Source organism: Osmerus mordax, chromosome 19 (assembly GCF_038355195.1).
Source record: "Osmerus mordax isolate fOsmMor3 chromosome 19, fOsmMor3.pri, whole genome shotgun sequence".
Taxonomy (NCBI): domain Eukaryota; kingdom Metazoa; phylum Chordata; class Actinopteri; order Osmeriformes; family Osmeridae; genus Osmerus; species Osmerus mordax.
In genome coordinates this window covers 3,551,632-3,568,798 of record NC_090068.1, presented here as the reverse complement: position 1 = coordinate 3,568,798, position 17,167 = coordinate 3,551,632, and the positions used below count along the sequence as shown (strand labels likewise).

General features: G+C 40.4%; 1 protein-coding gene across 2 annotated transcripts in view; it reads right to left on the bottom strand.

Moving 5' to 3' along the window:
- castor2 (cytosolic arginine sensor for mTORC1 subunit 2) overlaps positions 1–16,901 on the bottom strand; it is a 43,622-nt gene extending 26,721 nt beyond the window's left edge. For both annotated transcript variants that reach the window (XM_067257792.1, XM_067257793.1), the window contains exons 1-2: positions 16,538–16,901; positions 6,441–6,511 (exon numbers count right to left, since the gene is read on the bottom strand). In XM_067257792.1, the coding sequence (XP_067113893.1) occupies positions 6,441–6,511; positions 16,538–16,650 (184 nt within the window). In that variant the 5' untranslated portion in view covers positions 16,651–16,901. The remainder of the gene's footprint in view (positions 1–6,440; positions 6,512–16,537) is intronic.
- Between the last annotated feature and the right edge of the window lie 266 nt (positions 16,902–17,167).

Sequence of the window (17,167 nt, the reverse complement as noted above, 5' to 3'; positions counted from 1 at the left end):
TCCTTTATGGATGAAATGCTTGCTAGCTAACAGAAGTACGGTGGCCCTGAAGTGCAAATCACAACAGCAAATAGAAAAACGCAACAGCAAATCATAAAACACAACGGCAAATAGGAAAACATTTCAACAAATCATAAAACACAACAGCATTAACTTCTACCGGAAAAGGTAGGGCCTATCTAGCAGAGGACGGACCCTCCTTATGGGACAAACGGACTGTGTCTTTTAACAGGAAGGAGAGGTGAAACACACGGAAAAGCGCCTATTTTGAAAACATGAGTACTCCCGAAAATACTTTTGCTATTTTAAAGAATTATTTTGATGCAGGGCATACATATGACGTGATAGTTCATATGTTGTCAACCAATCACAACATCAGGATGAGTATACACACTTTGAAGTCACGTTTGAGAGAAGCTTATCGTATCCATCTACATGCCAGATGTAGGTTGGACCCATGGAGTGATACGTACGCCTCACAAACCTCCGGCGTGTTCTCGCATCCATTCCTTGTGGATTTAGTTGCTTCAGCAATCTCATCGCTGTGTGTCGTTTAACACGTAGGTTGTGTTTTTGCTAAAGTACTTGCCACACAGTCCGATAGCCGAATAGTTGCCCTGGTGCACGCAGCTCTGTAAGGATGGCACATCTCACCTCATCCAGTTGTGAATAGTTTTTCCTTCTGTACAACCCTGCTTCTCTCAAACATGACTTCAAAGTGCATATACTCCTGATGTTGTGATATAGCGAAGAAACACTCAGCCATACATGAAATCGCATAGGAAATTAATAGACCCATGTTTCAAAAGTGTTTCAAAGGATTACGCGTATTTTGATCGTATTGTCTGGGTTAGCAGAAACGTTCTTAGTATTAATTTTTAATATGTGGTGTCAGAAGGAACTGTGATGTTGTGGTAAATACGGCTATTGCCTCGAAACAATCCCAAATACGTGATTAGTTGCCTACATTCGGGTAGTGTCTATGGTAACCAGTTATTTCAGAAGATACCAAAACAAGATGTTGCCTGAAGGCCAAGGTAGGTAATAAATACGTAACTGATTTAGAAAATCTTCCATGAGCTAGAGTAGCTTGCAGTGTAAAGCAGTGGACTTTGGTGTAATACGTGTTTTTGCTGTTGTGTGATCGAATCCCACTTAATGCAAGCCTGCAAATGTTTCATTTTGTCTCCATTTATTTTGTCGTGAATGGATGTAATGTAGTGCGCACTTATACTTTCATATTTCTTCGCAGCAAATATGAGATCCGACTTGAAAATCGGCAGTAATATGTTTGTAAATTTGTGACGAATCTGGTGATAGAAGCAGACCGCAGCTGCGGTTACCTTGAGTTGTCTGTGATTCCTGTTGTATTTCTTGAGACTTAGGCCCGATAGTGTTTACGCTCATTTTTATTATTAATGTATTGTAATAGTTATTATTTGAAAACTAACTCAGTACAGGGACATTCCCCCGAGGCAAGTAGGGTGAAGTGCCTTGCCCAAGGACACAACGTCATCTGGCATGGCCGGGAATCGAACCAGCAACCTTCTGATTACAAGCCCGCTTCCCTAACCGCTCAGCCACCTGACTCACCTGAAGGACTCAGTCCATGAGACACAAAATTCTCTGCTTTGATGAAACAAAACTTGAACTCTTTGGCCTGAATCCCAAGCGTTGTGTCTGGAGGAATCCAGGCACCGCTCATCACCTGGCCAATACCATCCCTACAGTGAAGCATGGTGCTGGCAGCATCATGTTTTTCAGCGGCAGGAACTGGGAGACTAGTCAGAATCGAGGGAAAGATGAATGCAAAAATGTATAGAGACATACTTGATGAAAACCTGCTACAGAACACTCTGGACCTCAGACTGGGGCAAAGGTTAATCTTCCAACAGCATAAAAACTCTATGCACACAGCCAAGATAACAAAGGAGTGGCTTTGGGACAACTCTGTGAATGTCCTTGAGTGGCCCAGCCAGAGCCCAGACTTGAACATCTCTGGAGAGATCTGAAAATGGCTGTGGACCAATGCTCTCCATCCAACCTGAGGAGCTTGAGAGGTCCTGCAAAGAAGAATGGGAGAAACTGCCCCAAAATGTTACCCCGTTCCTCATTTCCCTTCACTAGCTACCCATCACGGCCCGTATCAGATTCAAGACCCTGGTACTGACCTTCCGAGCGGTGAACAGGATGCACCTGCCTACATCCAGTCTCTCCTCCAGCCTTACACCCGCACCCGCCACCTTCGGTCTTCTTCTGACAATCGTCTGGTGGTCCCACCTCTCAAGAGCGCCCGCTCCCAACCCAAGCTCTTCTCCTGTCTGGCCCCCCAATGGTGGAATCATTTCCCCACCTCCATCAGAGACACTGACTGTTTCCCCACCTTCAAGAAAAGGCTAAACTTATTGTTCCGGGAGTACCAGGGCTGGACTAAGACAACAACAACAAATCCGGCATTTTTGGCCCAGGCGGCCCACACCCACAGTGATTGGTCAGACACATTCCCTGCAGACAGTCCTCTTAAAATATGCGTGCATTCTATGATATGAGTTGCCTAGTGTTTCTGCGTTCATGTGATAGTTTTGGATCCTTCAAGACGGGTCTCAAGACTTAGCTGTTGATCTTACACTTCAATAATTAATTCTTATAGTTATGATTTGTATATTTATGGTATTTTGTATTTTATTTTTATTATTGATATTTGATATTGTATTGCCATTATTGTTATTATTATTATTTTGCTTTATATTGGCTTAGCAACTTTTAAAAACTGTTAATTTTAACTATTGTAAGATTTATATTTTGTTGCTTTGGACAAAAGTGTCTGCTAAATACAACACACACACACACAGCCTCCCTCCCTTCCTGAGAGTCCCTTGCCTAATTTGCCTAAGTAATTTGCCTACTTCTTACCACATCGTCAACTACTCTCTCTTCCATCTTTTCCTAACTCGCTCCCATGGCCCTGTCATGGTCACTCTCCTCCTCCTCGGCTTCTTCCGTGACCCTGTCAGTATGTTGTTTCTGCTTCTCTGAGCCAGCCACCTCTCCTCCTTCCTCTACAGGTAATGCTGATGTTGAAGCATGTCCGAAATGTTGGCACACTTTGAGGCATTCGCCTGTAGATTTGTAATCTTTTTCTCCTGAAAATGTTCTGCCCCTCTCTTGCGCTTTAGTGGTCATTTGTCCATTTTAATGATGCTAAACGTCAAGTATAAGCATTAGCCTACTACAGCTCGTGTCTCAGGGCCGGCGGGAGGCGATATAATGAATCCCACTATGGCCACGCGAAGACCCGCCCTTCAATAGCATTTATTGGCCAGGCATCCATGCTTACGCAAGGTAACGTAACCCCATTTGTACAGGTCCTATTCCCTGACCAATCGGCTTCGTAAATTTGCGGCCGGGAGTGGGGAAGGGGGTTTCTGGATTTGATTGGGTCAGGCCAGTTCCAATAAAGAAAATTAACCAATGGGCCGCTGTCAGTTCTTTATGGGCCGGCGCGGCCCTCCCCAAAAAAAGAAAAAAAAGGCCTATAAATTATATCGGCGATTCGACCCAAAAGTGTGTCATCCCACCGGGAAAATGCCCGGTATGCCAGATGGCCAGTCCAGCCCTGGGTAATACAACGGTACTTACGAAAGATTTGTTGGATCCGATGTTAGTTTATTTCCTCCAGGAACACAATGACACTTATTGAGGGACTTGTTGCACTTGTTGGTTAGTTGTAACTGATTTAACTACTTGTACTCGCTGTAAATTCTATTATTGTTGCTTGCTTTCCTACAGGTACACTCTTGCGGTTCATGTTGTTTAATTTATAATTTGTTTAACTATATGCTCTTATGCTCATGCTCTTACACACTGCATTACACAATTGTATCTTGTACATTTGTATTTTTTGTAATATTTGTATTTTTGTATTTTTATATTGTAATTTACGGCAACTTATATTTTATTGTATATTTAATTTAATTCTAATCCCACTTAGTACTGCTAGTTTATGTACCCTTAGTATAGATAGTCCACATATTTAAATTTTAGGTCCCTATATGTTTATTATTTGCACCTTCCTGCCAAAGCAAATTCCTTGTCTGTGCAAACTTTCATGGCGAATAAATCCCATTCTGATTCTGATTCTTGTGTTTGTTCCCATTGGCACTTATTTGCTTTTCACAATGTATGCTTAATGTACATGTTATATTTTTGTTTATATTTTTCAAATCTATAAAAAATATATATTTTAAATCATTGGGGATATTGCGTGTAGAATTCTGAGGACAATTTTTTTTAAATCCATTTTGGAATAAGGCTGTAACATAACAAAATGTGAAGTGCTGTGAATACTCTCCGGATACACTGTAACGGTACCTGTAAATCAGCATCTGAATAAAAATGTGACGAGAAATGGGCAGTGTAGTTGCTTCTTTTTTTTTCTTCAAGAAACTGCTCATTTGTAAATTTGCTACGACTTTTCGACTAACTAGATAGCGTTATTCACTTCAATGCAGTGGAGACGCAATAGTTAAAGATCCTGTAAAGTAAATTCAATGATTTGCTTCTCAGTACATTATATACGTGTGAAATGAGTTCCTGAAAGCATGTGCAAAGCGCTAAAACTTTGTCACACTGAAATGTGGAATTAGACCGTAGAACAGTTTCTCTTCCGTTTTCAGATCAGGTTTTAATGGGTGGGTGCCAGCAGTTCATCACTCAGTTCTGTGTGCTTGTTATAATTATACTAGATCACTTTTCCAGAGGTATCTCTGCTATGAGTTAGTGCAAACCGTTAACTTGATATTAGGCTACTCGGTGTATAATGATGGTATTTTGGTGAAATGGTAGCTAATGTGCTAGAAGTAGCCTAGTTGGAGAGCTCACTGTCTGCTGTCTCTGGTGTCAATTTTTACTGTTACAGCCCAGGGGAACATTTCATTTACATGCATCTGTATGTTTCACTCATTGAACAACTAAATTCTAATTCTATACGGTTTTGTTCGGCTTGACGTAGCGTCCATTATCTGGGTCGTAGGTAGGCAGCGAGGGGCGGAGCTTCAGCTCCTTCAGGCGACACGCCCCCCCAGTCTCAAGCAGAGAAGACTGCTGATTTTCTCACGATTTCAAAGCTTAAGTTAACATACTTGTCTGTGTTTTTTTTTCTATTCGAATTTGGATGGGTAGTTAATAACACATTATTCTGTGGTGTGGTGAACTTAAAACTCGTTTTCAATTCCACTTTACAGGATCTTTAATGTTAGCCAGCTAAGTTAGAGGCTAGCATGAGCTACACAAAACGAAATTACTGTTAGAGGGACAGTTTATTAGCGTTGGCTAATTAATAGCTAACACTATGCCAACAATCTCCGACAACAATCTTTTTACATAAGCCTAAATACAAAACTTCCTACCCGGTAACCCTTATAGCAACCATGACAGTTTCCGTTTAGCACGCGTAGATATCTCAGGAATTTAAGGTCGGCATAGCGACAGACGCGTCCTTGCATCGGAACAGCATTGTGACGTCAGGTAGGACACCATTTGTCCCTATGACACTATTTGGCCTGACAGCTCCCTGACGCCCACAAATGATACACAATCTCCCGGAAACCGGGTTTTTGTATTTAGAGCGAGCGAGAGACTTTCCAATGGTCATTTCTGGTACTGACAGGTGCGTATCGCACGTCCTGTTTGTCCTTTCCTAGACGTTTAGCTACGGTACTAATGCTGAAGGCTCGCTGATATCGCCTAGCGTCGTTGCTAACGTGTGCTGATGTTGTGACTGTGTGTATGTAAGAGAGACGCGTGAGTGACAGAGACGGAGGGAGAGCAGGGAAAGGAAATGCAGCTGAACGAACACGCTGCGTGTTTTAAATAGGGTTAAAAAAAATTATAATAACGAAGCGTAATATGTGGCGGCCGGTATTGATTCTGTGGCGCACCGCCACAAATTAGTCTATGTGTGGGAAACACTGCATGGTAACCAATGACGGTCACCCTGGAAACCAGTATGTAATGATGTGGATTCACTCACTCAACCAACCACAAACCAAACCACTGACAGCTTGGCTTCTGTTAACTCATAATGTAGGGAGTCAGGTGGCTGAGCGGTGAGGGAATTGGGCTAGTAATCTGAAGGTTGCCAGTTCGATTCCCGGTCATGCCAACTGACGTTGTGTCCTTGGGCAAGGCACTTCACCCTACTTGCCTCGGGGGAATGTCCCTGTACTTGCTGTAAGTCGCTCTGGATAAGAGCGTCTGCTAAATGACTAAATGACTAAATGTAAATGTAATGTAAAGAGGAGAGCTGATGGGGTGAGATGTGGTGTGGTAAAACCTTGGCAGCCAGTCAAGATACAATAAATTAATTGAAATATTATGACCTACACACTTATGTGTATTTGTATTTGAAATAGATGTATAATCTATAAAAAATAATACACCTTTGAAGCCTTCTTCATCCACGATAATGGTATAGTCCTCTGGAGTTTCAGTCAAACTGAAAAACTTGCATCTAGATAGGAAAGAGGAAGTTTAAAAGAAATACTGGTTAATATTAGTAAAGAATTGTACATCCAATTTACAACAGTTTCTAATTCATCATTAGATGAATTAGAAACTTCATTCATTCTTAGTTGAAATACAATCAACATATAACAGTGTTTCCCCAAGGATTCTATTAGGGAGGGCGGTTGACCAAAATGTTACCTCCCATTCATTTTCAATGGAAGTCACGTGACAGGCCCCGCAAGGCAGTATGAGTCTGTGAGAAGATACTTGGCAGCGTGAACAGGTAGCCAAGCAAGAGAAGTTAACCCTATTCTATGCGTTTATTAGGGCATTTCATAGACTGTATATAGATGGACGACGCGTCTCCACTTCCTCCCACTGTACATAATTTAAGCCAAAATATCCTGGATACGGGTACTGCCATCTTGCGCTGAGATGTCATTTGGAGCCAGAGTCTGCGCAGTAGTGATCGGGTGGTGGAGCCAAGGTATCAAGGTCCCACCCATACACCTGCCCGACCCAATCGCGAGCACACACTAACCCCTTTTTATATTGTCAAATAACTCATTAAAAACAAACTGATCAGAACTTGAATAGACATCAGTGTGATAAGAATGACCTAAAATAACAGAAACCATTTTTGGGAACAAATTATTTTACGTGCACACCCAATTTTTCATGTCCACTAACATGGAGGAGGTAGCACTTATGACCTATATTGCAGCCAGCCACCAGGGGGCAATCGAGACGCTTTGGCTTCACTTTTGGGGAGCTGTCATGTTTCCATAAAAATATACATTCAATGGGGCATTTTTGGACGAGCAACGTATGTTGCCAGTCAAAACTAGCTAGCATAACACAGCTATCACAGTATAAGTAGATGCTATTCCCAGCAGCTCACGAGGAGCGAGTAGGCAAATTCACGCAAATGTAGGCCTACTCATCGACAGGTGATCAGGTGTTGATAACAACGCAACACAACTAACTTTAGTTAACTTTAGTTGCAAATTAATCCAACTTTTGTATGTATGGAAACAGCTTTATTTTACGATATTCTTTTTTAATTGCCTAATTCTATACATTTTATCATACTTTTAAAAGGGGGGGGGGCAATTTTGCTCCAAAACAACAAAAACAAACAAAACAAATACATGTCATTTTAATGACACAGGAGTTATATTTAAGCCCAATCCTCATCGCTACATAAAATTACACCTTACTGTTGTTCAGCTCTAAATATCTGAGTGATACTGTATGTTGTGTTTCAGCTCTTCATAATATGAGTAATAAGAACAGTTGTCAATACCTTGCTGTCACTGGTATTGCAAGCATGAGGGCTGCTTTTTAATATTGTCAGTCAATACATAAGGCTATGCAAACATACACAAATGTATGAAACACTGAAGCTGGACATCTTCTGCTTATTGTAATACTGATGGTAGAACATAGACTGGCTCAGATTTTTGAGACCATGATACTAAGGATTCTGAAAAGCAGATGATGTCTGTAATGCTTCTTCATAATTCTGCTGTGCGTCAGCCCCTAAAGATTATTTAATGGCCCACGTGCTCCAAACATCTCATGTTGTGCCATCACATCAACTCCATCACATCCATGCATGGTCTGATATGGAGTGTTTGCAATGGAAAGTTAAAGACAGGATAGGTAAGTTTTGCAAACCTAGCAATTTTAGCTGGAGAACCAAAATATAGCTAAATATAACTATGCCTCTTACTGGTTTTGAACCTATAAGCTTTCAGTTGTATGCACAACATCTCATCCAATTGAGCCATTCTCAGACCAGGACATTTTTGGTTCAGTAACTGGATAATAAAATAAGACGTTTCTCCAAGGCAAGCATTTTCAGATTTGGTTCAAGCTCAAATAGCTGTAATTCAGTCATATTTTCACTTATCAAGGTGAAACTTTGCACGGTACTTCAGGGGTGTGTCACATTAAAACCTATTAGGTTTGAAAAAAAAAAAAAAGTGAAAACCATCATTCAAAATGACATTTGACTTAGGGACACAAACATATTAAGGCAATGTGGACAGTTACATAAATACACCCCTTTCAGCCATGTTGCATTATATAAAAGATTTCCCAAGTAACTTTTTGAAATACATCAATTCTACATATATGTACGAAATTTCAAAGTCAATTGGATCTTTGGTTCAAGAGAAGAGGAATTTTGAAGGTTTTCCCAAATTATCACTGTACAGGAAAATCCATCATGGCGGACATTATGGGTCCTTGAGACCTTTTTGAAAGATGAGGCACGTACACCAAGTTTCAGAAGAATTGGAGCAATGGGGTTGCAATGCCATCACTTTGAAAAGTGGACATTTGGGCATGGCCTGATGTGGGCCATTCTTGGTGTGGGCGTTAGTTGTGGCATGTTGTATCAATTTTCCAAATTTTAAAACCCTTTACCGATGAGTTCATGAGATAAATTACAATAATAACTAGAGAGGGTACAATTTCTGGGGAAATTGTAGGGTGTGCTTGCGTCGGTTGCACAGGGGGGTCCGTTTTTTTATGACATTTTTACAACTGATATTTCTGTATACTTTATATAAAAATGCATACTTATTATTTATAAATATTACATAGATTTAAAAGCATTTTTTTTTTGCTGCTCATTTACAACTCAAAATACGAGTGAAGTGTAGAATGAAATAGATGTCTTTTCATTTCCCCTGCAAGAGGCAGCCTCACAGTTGAATCAAAACGAATACATTTGGCAGACCGGTGTAAAAATTGACCTAATCTAAGGACTTATAACGTCCTTTTAAGTTTTTCCCTTCTCGTGATATTTTCAGGCATTTAGCTTACTCATATTGCATTCATTCGTGAATAAAGAACCCCCTTTGAAGATTATTCCGGCAGTAGAAGATGGAATCGCGATTCAAACAGTTCCATCTGCTAACTGAAAATATGCCCCCAAAAACGTAAATAAGCTTGACATTTATTTAGTGGAAAATCGCTTTCATAAAAAGCTCACTCGTAGCGATTATTGTCAGTAACAACGCAAAGTGCGATTTAGCCCTGTGTGGAGAAGCTGCCCCGGTAAATTGTACTACTACAGTACAGTAGACTACTGTGTTCGTCTTGGTAGCGATTGCGTCGGTTGAATTGGATTTAACGTTCCGTTGTATGGTTTAGGCCGAAATTAATTATTTTCATGAACAGATTGACAAAGTTTAGGCTGTGGCAATGAAGTTAAGGTTAGTAGTTAGATAGACTTTTGATTTAAGTAAGGGGAGTGCCGAACATGTTCGGTCGCCGTTTGACTTCCTACAGCTGTGTAGATGTTTTTGTAGTGTCTCGCGTAGGCTACAGCGTTGCAGTGAGCAACACTGGTTTGAAACCACAGGTAATGATCATTTCACTCACAAATCGTTTACTTGTAATGTAATGTCATAATAAATCCTACAACGAAAATGTATTTGTGAGGAATGTTTATTTTAACGATTGAAAACAGATGCATCATAGACCACTGTAGTATGTGTTGCCCGGGCAACAGAGGCTAATGTCATGATGCTAATGCTTCAGTGAAATAGTAGACTACCGTTTCCGAAAGTAGATGTGGGCCTACTTCCTTAACTAGAGAGGGTACAATTTCTGGGGAAATTGTAGGGTGTGCTTGCTTGCGTCGGTTGCACAGGGGTCCGTTTTTGAATGACATTTTTACAACTGATATTTCTGTATATTTTATATAAAAATGCATACTTATTATTTATAAAGATTACATAGATTTTAAAGCATTTTTTTTTTGCTGCTCATTTACAACTGAAAATACGAGTGAAGCGTAGAATGAAATAGATGTCTTCTCATTTCCCCTGCAAGACGCAGCCTCATCGTTGAATCAAAACGAATACATTTGGCAGACCGGTGTATAAATTGACCTAATCTCTATGACTTAAACGTCATTTTAAGTTTTTCCCTTGTCATGATATTTTCAGGCATTTAGCCTACTCATTGCATTCATTCATTAATAAAGAACCCCCTTTGAAGATTATTCTACGACGTTACCCGGTAGTAGAAGATGGAATCGCGATTCAAACAGTACCATCTGCTAACTGAAAATATGCCCCCCAAAACGTAAATAAGCTTGACATTTATTCAGTGGAAAATCGCTCATTCATAAAAAGCTCACTGGTAGCGATCATTGTCAGTAACAAAGCAAAATGCGATATAGCCCTGTGTGGAGAAGCTGCTCCGGTAAATTCTACTACTACGGTACAGTACTAGACTACTGCTGTGTTCGTCTTGGTAGCGATTGCGTTGGTTGAATTTGATTTAACGTTCCGTTGTACGGTTTAGGCTGAAATTAATTATTTTCATGAACAGATTGACAAAGTTTAGGCTGTGGCAATGAAGTTCAGGTTAGTAGTCAGATAGTTTCACCTATTGAAAGACTTTTGATTTAAGTAAGGGGAGTGCCGAACATGTTCTGTCGCCGTTTGACTTCCTAAACAGCTGTGTAGATGTTTTTGTAGTGTGTCTCGCGTAGGCTACAGACTACAGCGTTGCAGTGAGCAACACTGGTTTGAAACCACAGGTAAAGATAATTTCACCAACAAATCGTTTACTTGTAATGTAATGTCATAGTAAATCCTACAAAGAAAACAAATGTATTTGTGAGGAATGTTTATTTTAACGATTGAAAACAGATGCATCATAGACCACTGTGGTATGTGTTGCCCGGGCAACAGAGGCTAATGTCATGCTAATGCTTCAGTGAAATAGTAGACTACCGTTTCCGAAAGTAGATGTGGGCCTACTTCCTTAATAATATCAGCTAATATTGTACATTACATTTCATAATTGTGTTTCACATCACAAAGTAAAATGAGTAAATAGTTATCACTGCCTCTTTGCTTGTGGCGTTTCTGCAGCTGCCTTGCAGTAAAGCTATAGTTAGCCTAGCTATCCCCCAAGTTAACAGATGCGAAACGAATGTTCTGCTACAGGTAGTCACGCGTGTTTTCGTGACGTTAGTGACGTTAGTAACGTCAGTGACTGTGGCTAGCAAATTAGCCACCGTTAGCTTCACTTTTCACCACAAAAACGCAATTTCTACTTAAACCATGCAACGGAACGTAAATAAAAATACAACCAACGCAATCGCTAACAAGACAAACCTTTTGACACAGCCGTTGTGTATGTAGTCCAAATATTGACTGATCCTTAGGGGGGCGAAAATAAATAATAATATAAATAAATATATATGTGAGAGAACAAAGGTTGTGCCCTTGCCGAAGGCAAAGCACACCCAATAATAGTTATCACCCTGGCCTCTTTGCTTGTGGCGTTTCTGCAGCTCCCTTGCAGTAACAGTGCGTGTCCACTGCAGCGACGCGAATCGCTTGCCAATTCATTCAAACAGATGAATGTAGAATGTAGTTCTCTAAAATCACTGTTGTAGTTCTCATGGCCAAGTGTGCAGACTTGGGGTTACGTAGTTGCAACATCGATCAAAATACAATTTGTATACAAAATACAAAACTGCTTAATAGACCTACACGTTGACATGTGTAAAAAACGTTTTACTATATTCCTCAGTCTCTGCTAATCTGTCGATACGATAGTGAGTTCCAGCCGGGCTAGCTAGCTAGCTAGTTACTACAGAACGAAGTTACGTAATGTCACTAGACTGAATTAGAAAGTACAAGCACCAACAACTTCGGCAACCTTGCGCCATGCATCGTTTTATTATTATTAACATCTCTGTACAAATACAGCTATGTATCGTACAGGACTGGGTAAGCTGCCACACAAACGATTAGTTTCTCCTCCACCTTGAAACCTAGAAAGCTAGAAATGTTTACCATGGTTGCTACGTTACGAGAAACAAGAAAACACTCCGATTGGCCATCGCTAGCGAAAATCGCTCCTCATTTGCATAAAGTTGAGAAAATCTCAACTCTGTCGCGTCGCTACCCACAATGCACCACGCAAGCGATTCGCCTGGCTCCATAGAAAATGAATGGAAAACATGTTGTCGCTCGCATCGCGTCGCTGCAGTGGACACGCACTGTAAAGCTATAGTTAGCCTAGCTATCCCCCAAGTTAACAGATGCGAAACGAATGTTCTGCTACAGGTAGTCACGCGTTTTCGTGACGTTAGTGACGTAGTGACGTTAGTAACGTCAGTGACTGTGGCTAGCAAATTAGCCACCGTTAGCTTCACCTTTCACCACAAAAACACAATTTCAACTTAAACCATGGAACGGAACGTAAATAAAAATACAACCAACGCAATCGCTACCAATACAAAACTTTTGACACCTAGGTTGTCTATGTAGTCCAAATATTGACTGATCCTTAGGAGGGCGAAAATAAACAATAAACTAGAGAAGGCTGTTACTGCGAAACAGCAGTGAGAATACTGAAAACCGGAATGGGGATAGCTGACCATACTAAAAAAGCGGAAAATTGTGAACATTTAGTAGAAAGTTATAAGCTGAAGCGCCTGAAAGGTATTTTTAAGAGGGGCTGGAGCTGGACGAAGGTACAAAACTACATAAAAGCGGCCCGACCAAAAACATTTGTACCAATGGGCCGCTGTCAGTTCTTTATGGGCACCGGCCCGACCAAAAATAAAATAAAAAAGCCTTTAAATTATATCGGCGATTCGGCCCAAAAATGCGGCGGCCCACCGGGCTAATGCCCGGTATGCCAGATGGCCAGTCCAGCCCTGCCTCAGAACCTGATCTAGACACTGTTGTAAATGGTTTGCTAAAAAACTCAGAAACTCAGGTAGTTTAGCTTTCATTAATTGGACTTGTGATAGTCAACTATTGAATACCATAAATGGGGAGGCTAGGTTGGAGGCCTTGTTCGCTATCTCATTATGTTTCTTTACAACTTTGAACCTAACACAAAGTACAAGCATTCAATTTCAAGGCTATAATCTGATTATCATGGCCCCATTGTTGTGGCAGTTTGTTTTTGCAAGTGTTTTATTACATCTGAGAGTGGTTAGTAAGAAGTGCCAATCAAGCCAGTTAGTCGAAGAAAGTAAAGGGAGAGCATGCATTGGTGCCAAATGCTTTTAGTATTCACGGTTCTAACCCTTGATTAATGTGGTGACATGGGCTATATTCCCTTATGTGATCATTAAAATTATTATTGACGTAAATACATTCTTATTGTGTGAAAGACCTACTCGTTTAGACATGGTTTGAATTTATTTCTGATAAGACAAGTCAACGGTCAAGATAACATTATTGCATTTGTTCTGGAAACAGTTTTGAAAACAAATTTAGCATTTCAGTGCAAATCATAAACCACAATGAGGCACTTTCTTTCTTTTTCCTTAAATTACAAATCCCATTGTTTGTATTCCAGATCCAGACAATACTCAAGACTGTACTACTGCCAACAACAAAGCACAGTTTTTCTCTTATATTTAAAGGCATGGTAGGTAACATTGTTGAGAAGCACCTTTGGTCATATTTGCTCAAATAAGCTTCATAACTTGATACAGGGATGCACTGGTCATCTGGCATACCGGTCATTTGCCCAGTGGGCCGACGCATTTTTGGGCCGAATCGCCGATATAATTTAAAGGCTTTTTTGGGGTTTTTTTTTGGTCTGGCCGGCCCATAGAGAACTGACAGCGGCACATTGGTTAATTTTCTTTATTGGCACTGGCCTGACCCAATCAAATCCTGGAACCCCCTTCCCCTGATTCATAATATCGCCTCCCGCAGGCCCTGAGACACGAGCTGTTGGCTAATGCGTATGCTGGTTTAGCATCGTTAAAGTTTAGCATCGCTAAAATGGAGAAACGACCACCAAAGAGCAAGGAAGGCGCAGAAAAGTTAAGGGACAAAAATATTGTAAAAATCTAAAAAATGCCAAAAAATGTTGGGGGGGGGCTTTAGCTGCTTCAACATCAGCATTACCTGTAGAGGAAGGAGGAGAGGTAGCTGGCTAAGAGAGGCAGAAACATACTGACAGGGTCAGGGAAGAAGCCGAGGAGGAGGAGAGTGACCATGACAGGGCCATGGGAGCGAGTGAGGAGAAGATGGAAGAAAGAGTAGTTGACGACGCGGTAAGGAGTGGGCAAATTAACAGGGACTCAGGAAGGGAGGGAGGTTGTGTGTTTTTCTGTATTGTATTTAGCAGACACTTTTGTCCAAAGCGACAAAATATAAATTTTACAATAACTAAAATTAACAGTAAACTGTTTTAAGAGTTGCTAAGCCAATATTAAGCAAAATAGTAATAATAACAATACAATATCAAATATCAATATGTATATATTTTTAAATACCTTACATTTACAAATCATAACTAAGAATTAATTAATTATTTAAGTGTAAGATTAACAGATAAGTCTTGAGACCCTTCTTGAAGGATCCAAAACTATCACATGAACGCAGAGCACTAGGCAACTCATATTATAGAATGCACGCATATTTTAAGGACTCTGTCTGCAGGGAATGTGTCTGACCAGTCACGGTGGATGTGGGCCAAAAATGCCAGCGCCGATTTTTTGTTCGAGTCCAGCCCTGTTCTGAGGACTCACCATACATCAAGAGATTACATGCATTGTTAAACACTTATGCAGAGGTAAAGCTAGATTAAATTCCTTCCTGAACTTTTTACCAATTGTGATCTCGATTCACCATGTCTACACAGCTGATTTGTGTCCTAATCAGTTAGATATCACATTTCGGGGAGAGTGCAAAATTTTAAAAACTCTAGATGGTAATCAGCATTCAATGAGGTTCAGCCTGTGCTGCTAGGCTTTTTATTAGCATCACAGACATTCAAAGTGAATGTGAGGCACTTCACACAAACTCTCTAAATGAGTTTGTTTAAGGTTAAGCTACAAGGCCACAACCTTTCAGTAACTTTATACACAAAATTATGCAGCTAAAGTACAAGGGGTACTTGGGACATACTGAGAATCCAATTAACAAATATAGCCAGATTGCCCAGAGACAGACTTGACAGCTGTAAATTGGCCTAAATCAAATCCAATCTGTATGCCAATGTCTTTATCTTAAAGACCATGAGACATTTCATGTATAGAAGTCCCAAAAGGAAAGGTCAGACACGTTTAGTGCTGGTTTCATATCTTGAGGCCTATATGTGGAGTCAGGTGGCTGAGCGGTTAGGGAATCGGGCTAGTAATCTGAAGGTTGCCAGTTCGATTCCCGGCCGTGTCAAATGACGTTGTGGGCTTGGGCAAGGCACTTCACCCTACTTGCCTCAGGGGAATGTCCCTGTACTTACTGTAAGTCGCTCTGGATAAGAGCGTCTGCTAAAATGACTAAATGTAAAAATTTAAATATGGTTAATTCCAGTGGTCACTAAAGCCTTAAATCAAAAAATTAAACCATAATGTGAACAGTTGTCTAGACAGATTGACCTTTGAGATGTAATTTTAATTGCACAAAAACAGTGGCAGATCAATCACTTGTTTTATGATTAACAGGCTTACATGTTCAATAAATGTAGTCTAGACTAAAATTATAACTGTGGGCCAACTTGCGGACAGTTTTTGTTGGATAGTCTATAGACAAATGCTGAGGCCCGGCGCCACAGCCTAAAACAATTATTGATAGCAACATGACACATTATTGTGCATCATCGCAGGTTAGGCATGTCTCACATTGCCGGTTCAAGTTTGATTTAAAGCAACCATCTCCCCCATATAATTTTACAGCTACACAACGGAAAAACAACACGACAGCGATGTAAGCACGTAGACACACACCCCTTCACGTTGAGCGTACGAAAACGAATAACAGCAACAACAACAAAATCTAAGAAATTGTAGGCTCCAGTGCAGAAAAGGGTTATTGAAATTGTCGTTGTTTACGCATACTAAAACAACGCATACTATTGTGTTTTTCAAAAGGTGCCCTACCATAACAGCCCTACCAAAATGTAAATGCAACGTTTGCCCTTGTCATTAGTTCACAATCAGGTAGGCTAAGGCGTAGCCTATAACGAGTGTTACATTAACCAATTTTTAAACATTGTTCATATCCTCAAAGCTACTTACCTTGTTTTAGAGGGCAGGAAGGCGAGTTTGATTAATCCATGAGTGCAAATCTGAATACCCTCTTTTGCTATACTCGCTACTTTCAAACTGTGTTCTAAAATATGTAACTCCATCTTTTCCGTCTTCTCATTTGAGGAATAACTAAAATAATATATATATTCTTAATAATACATAAATAAATGCACCTATGTAGATCTTATTAAAATCGTAAAACGGAGATGAAAGCAAGGGAGTGATAAGGAAAAGTTGTCTTCTAAGGAAAAGAGAGGTAGAGAGAGGGTAAAGTGAAAAGCAGGGCGAAATAAAAAGAAAGCACAATGAGGTAAACGGGAGGGAGAAGAGAGAACTGTCGATCCCCGTGTTTTCTCTCCGACAAGGATTGGAATCGTCCAGCAGCTGGTAACAGTGAAACAAACAACTTGCCACTCAAAAGAGGGGGAGGACCTCTGTGGAACAGGAGCATGTTGGAACTTGTAGTTCAGTATTTCCAATGTCGTCATAGGATTACTGGGGAATATAGGATCTTGGAATATTGGAGGGGGTTCAAACTATTCTATTGAAGAAAAAATTATTATATATCTATATATAATACCAGGTTACACTGAAGACAGTCATAGTTAGACCATGAGT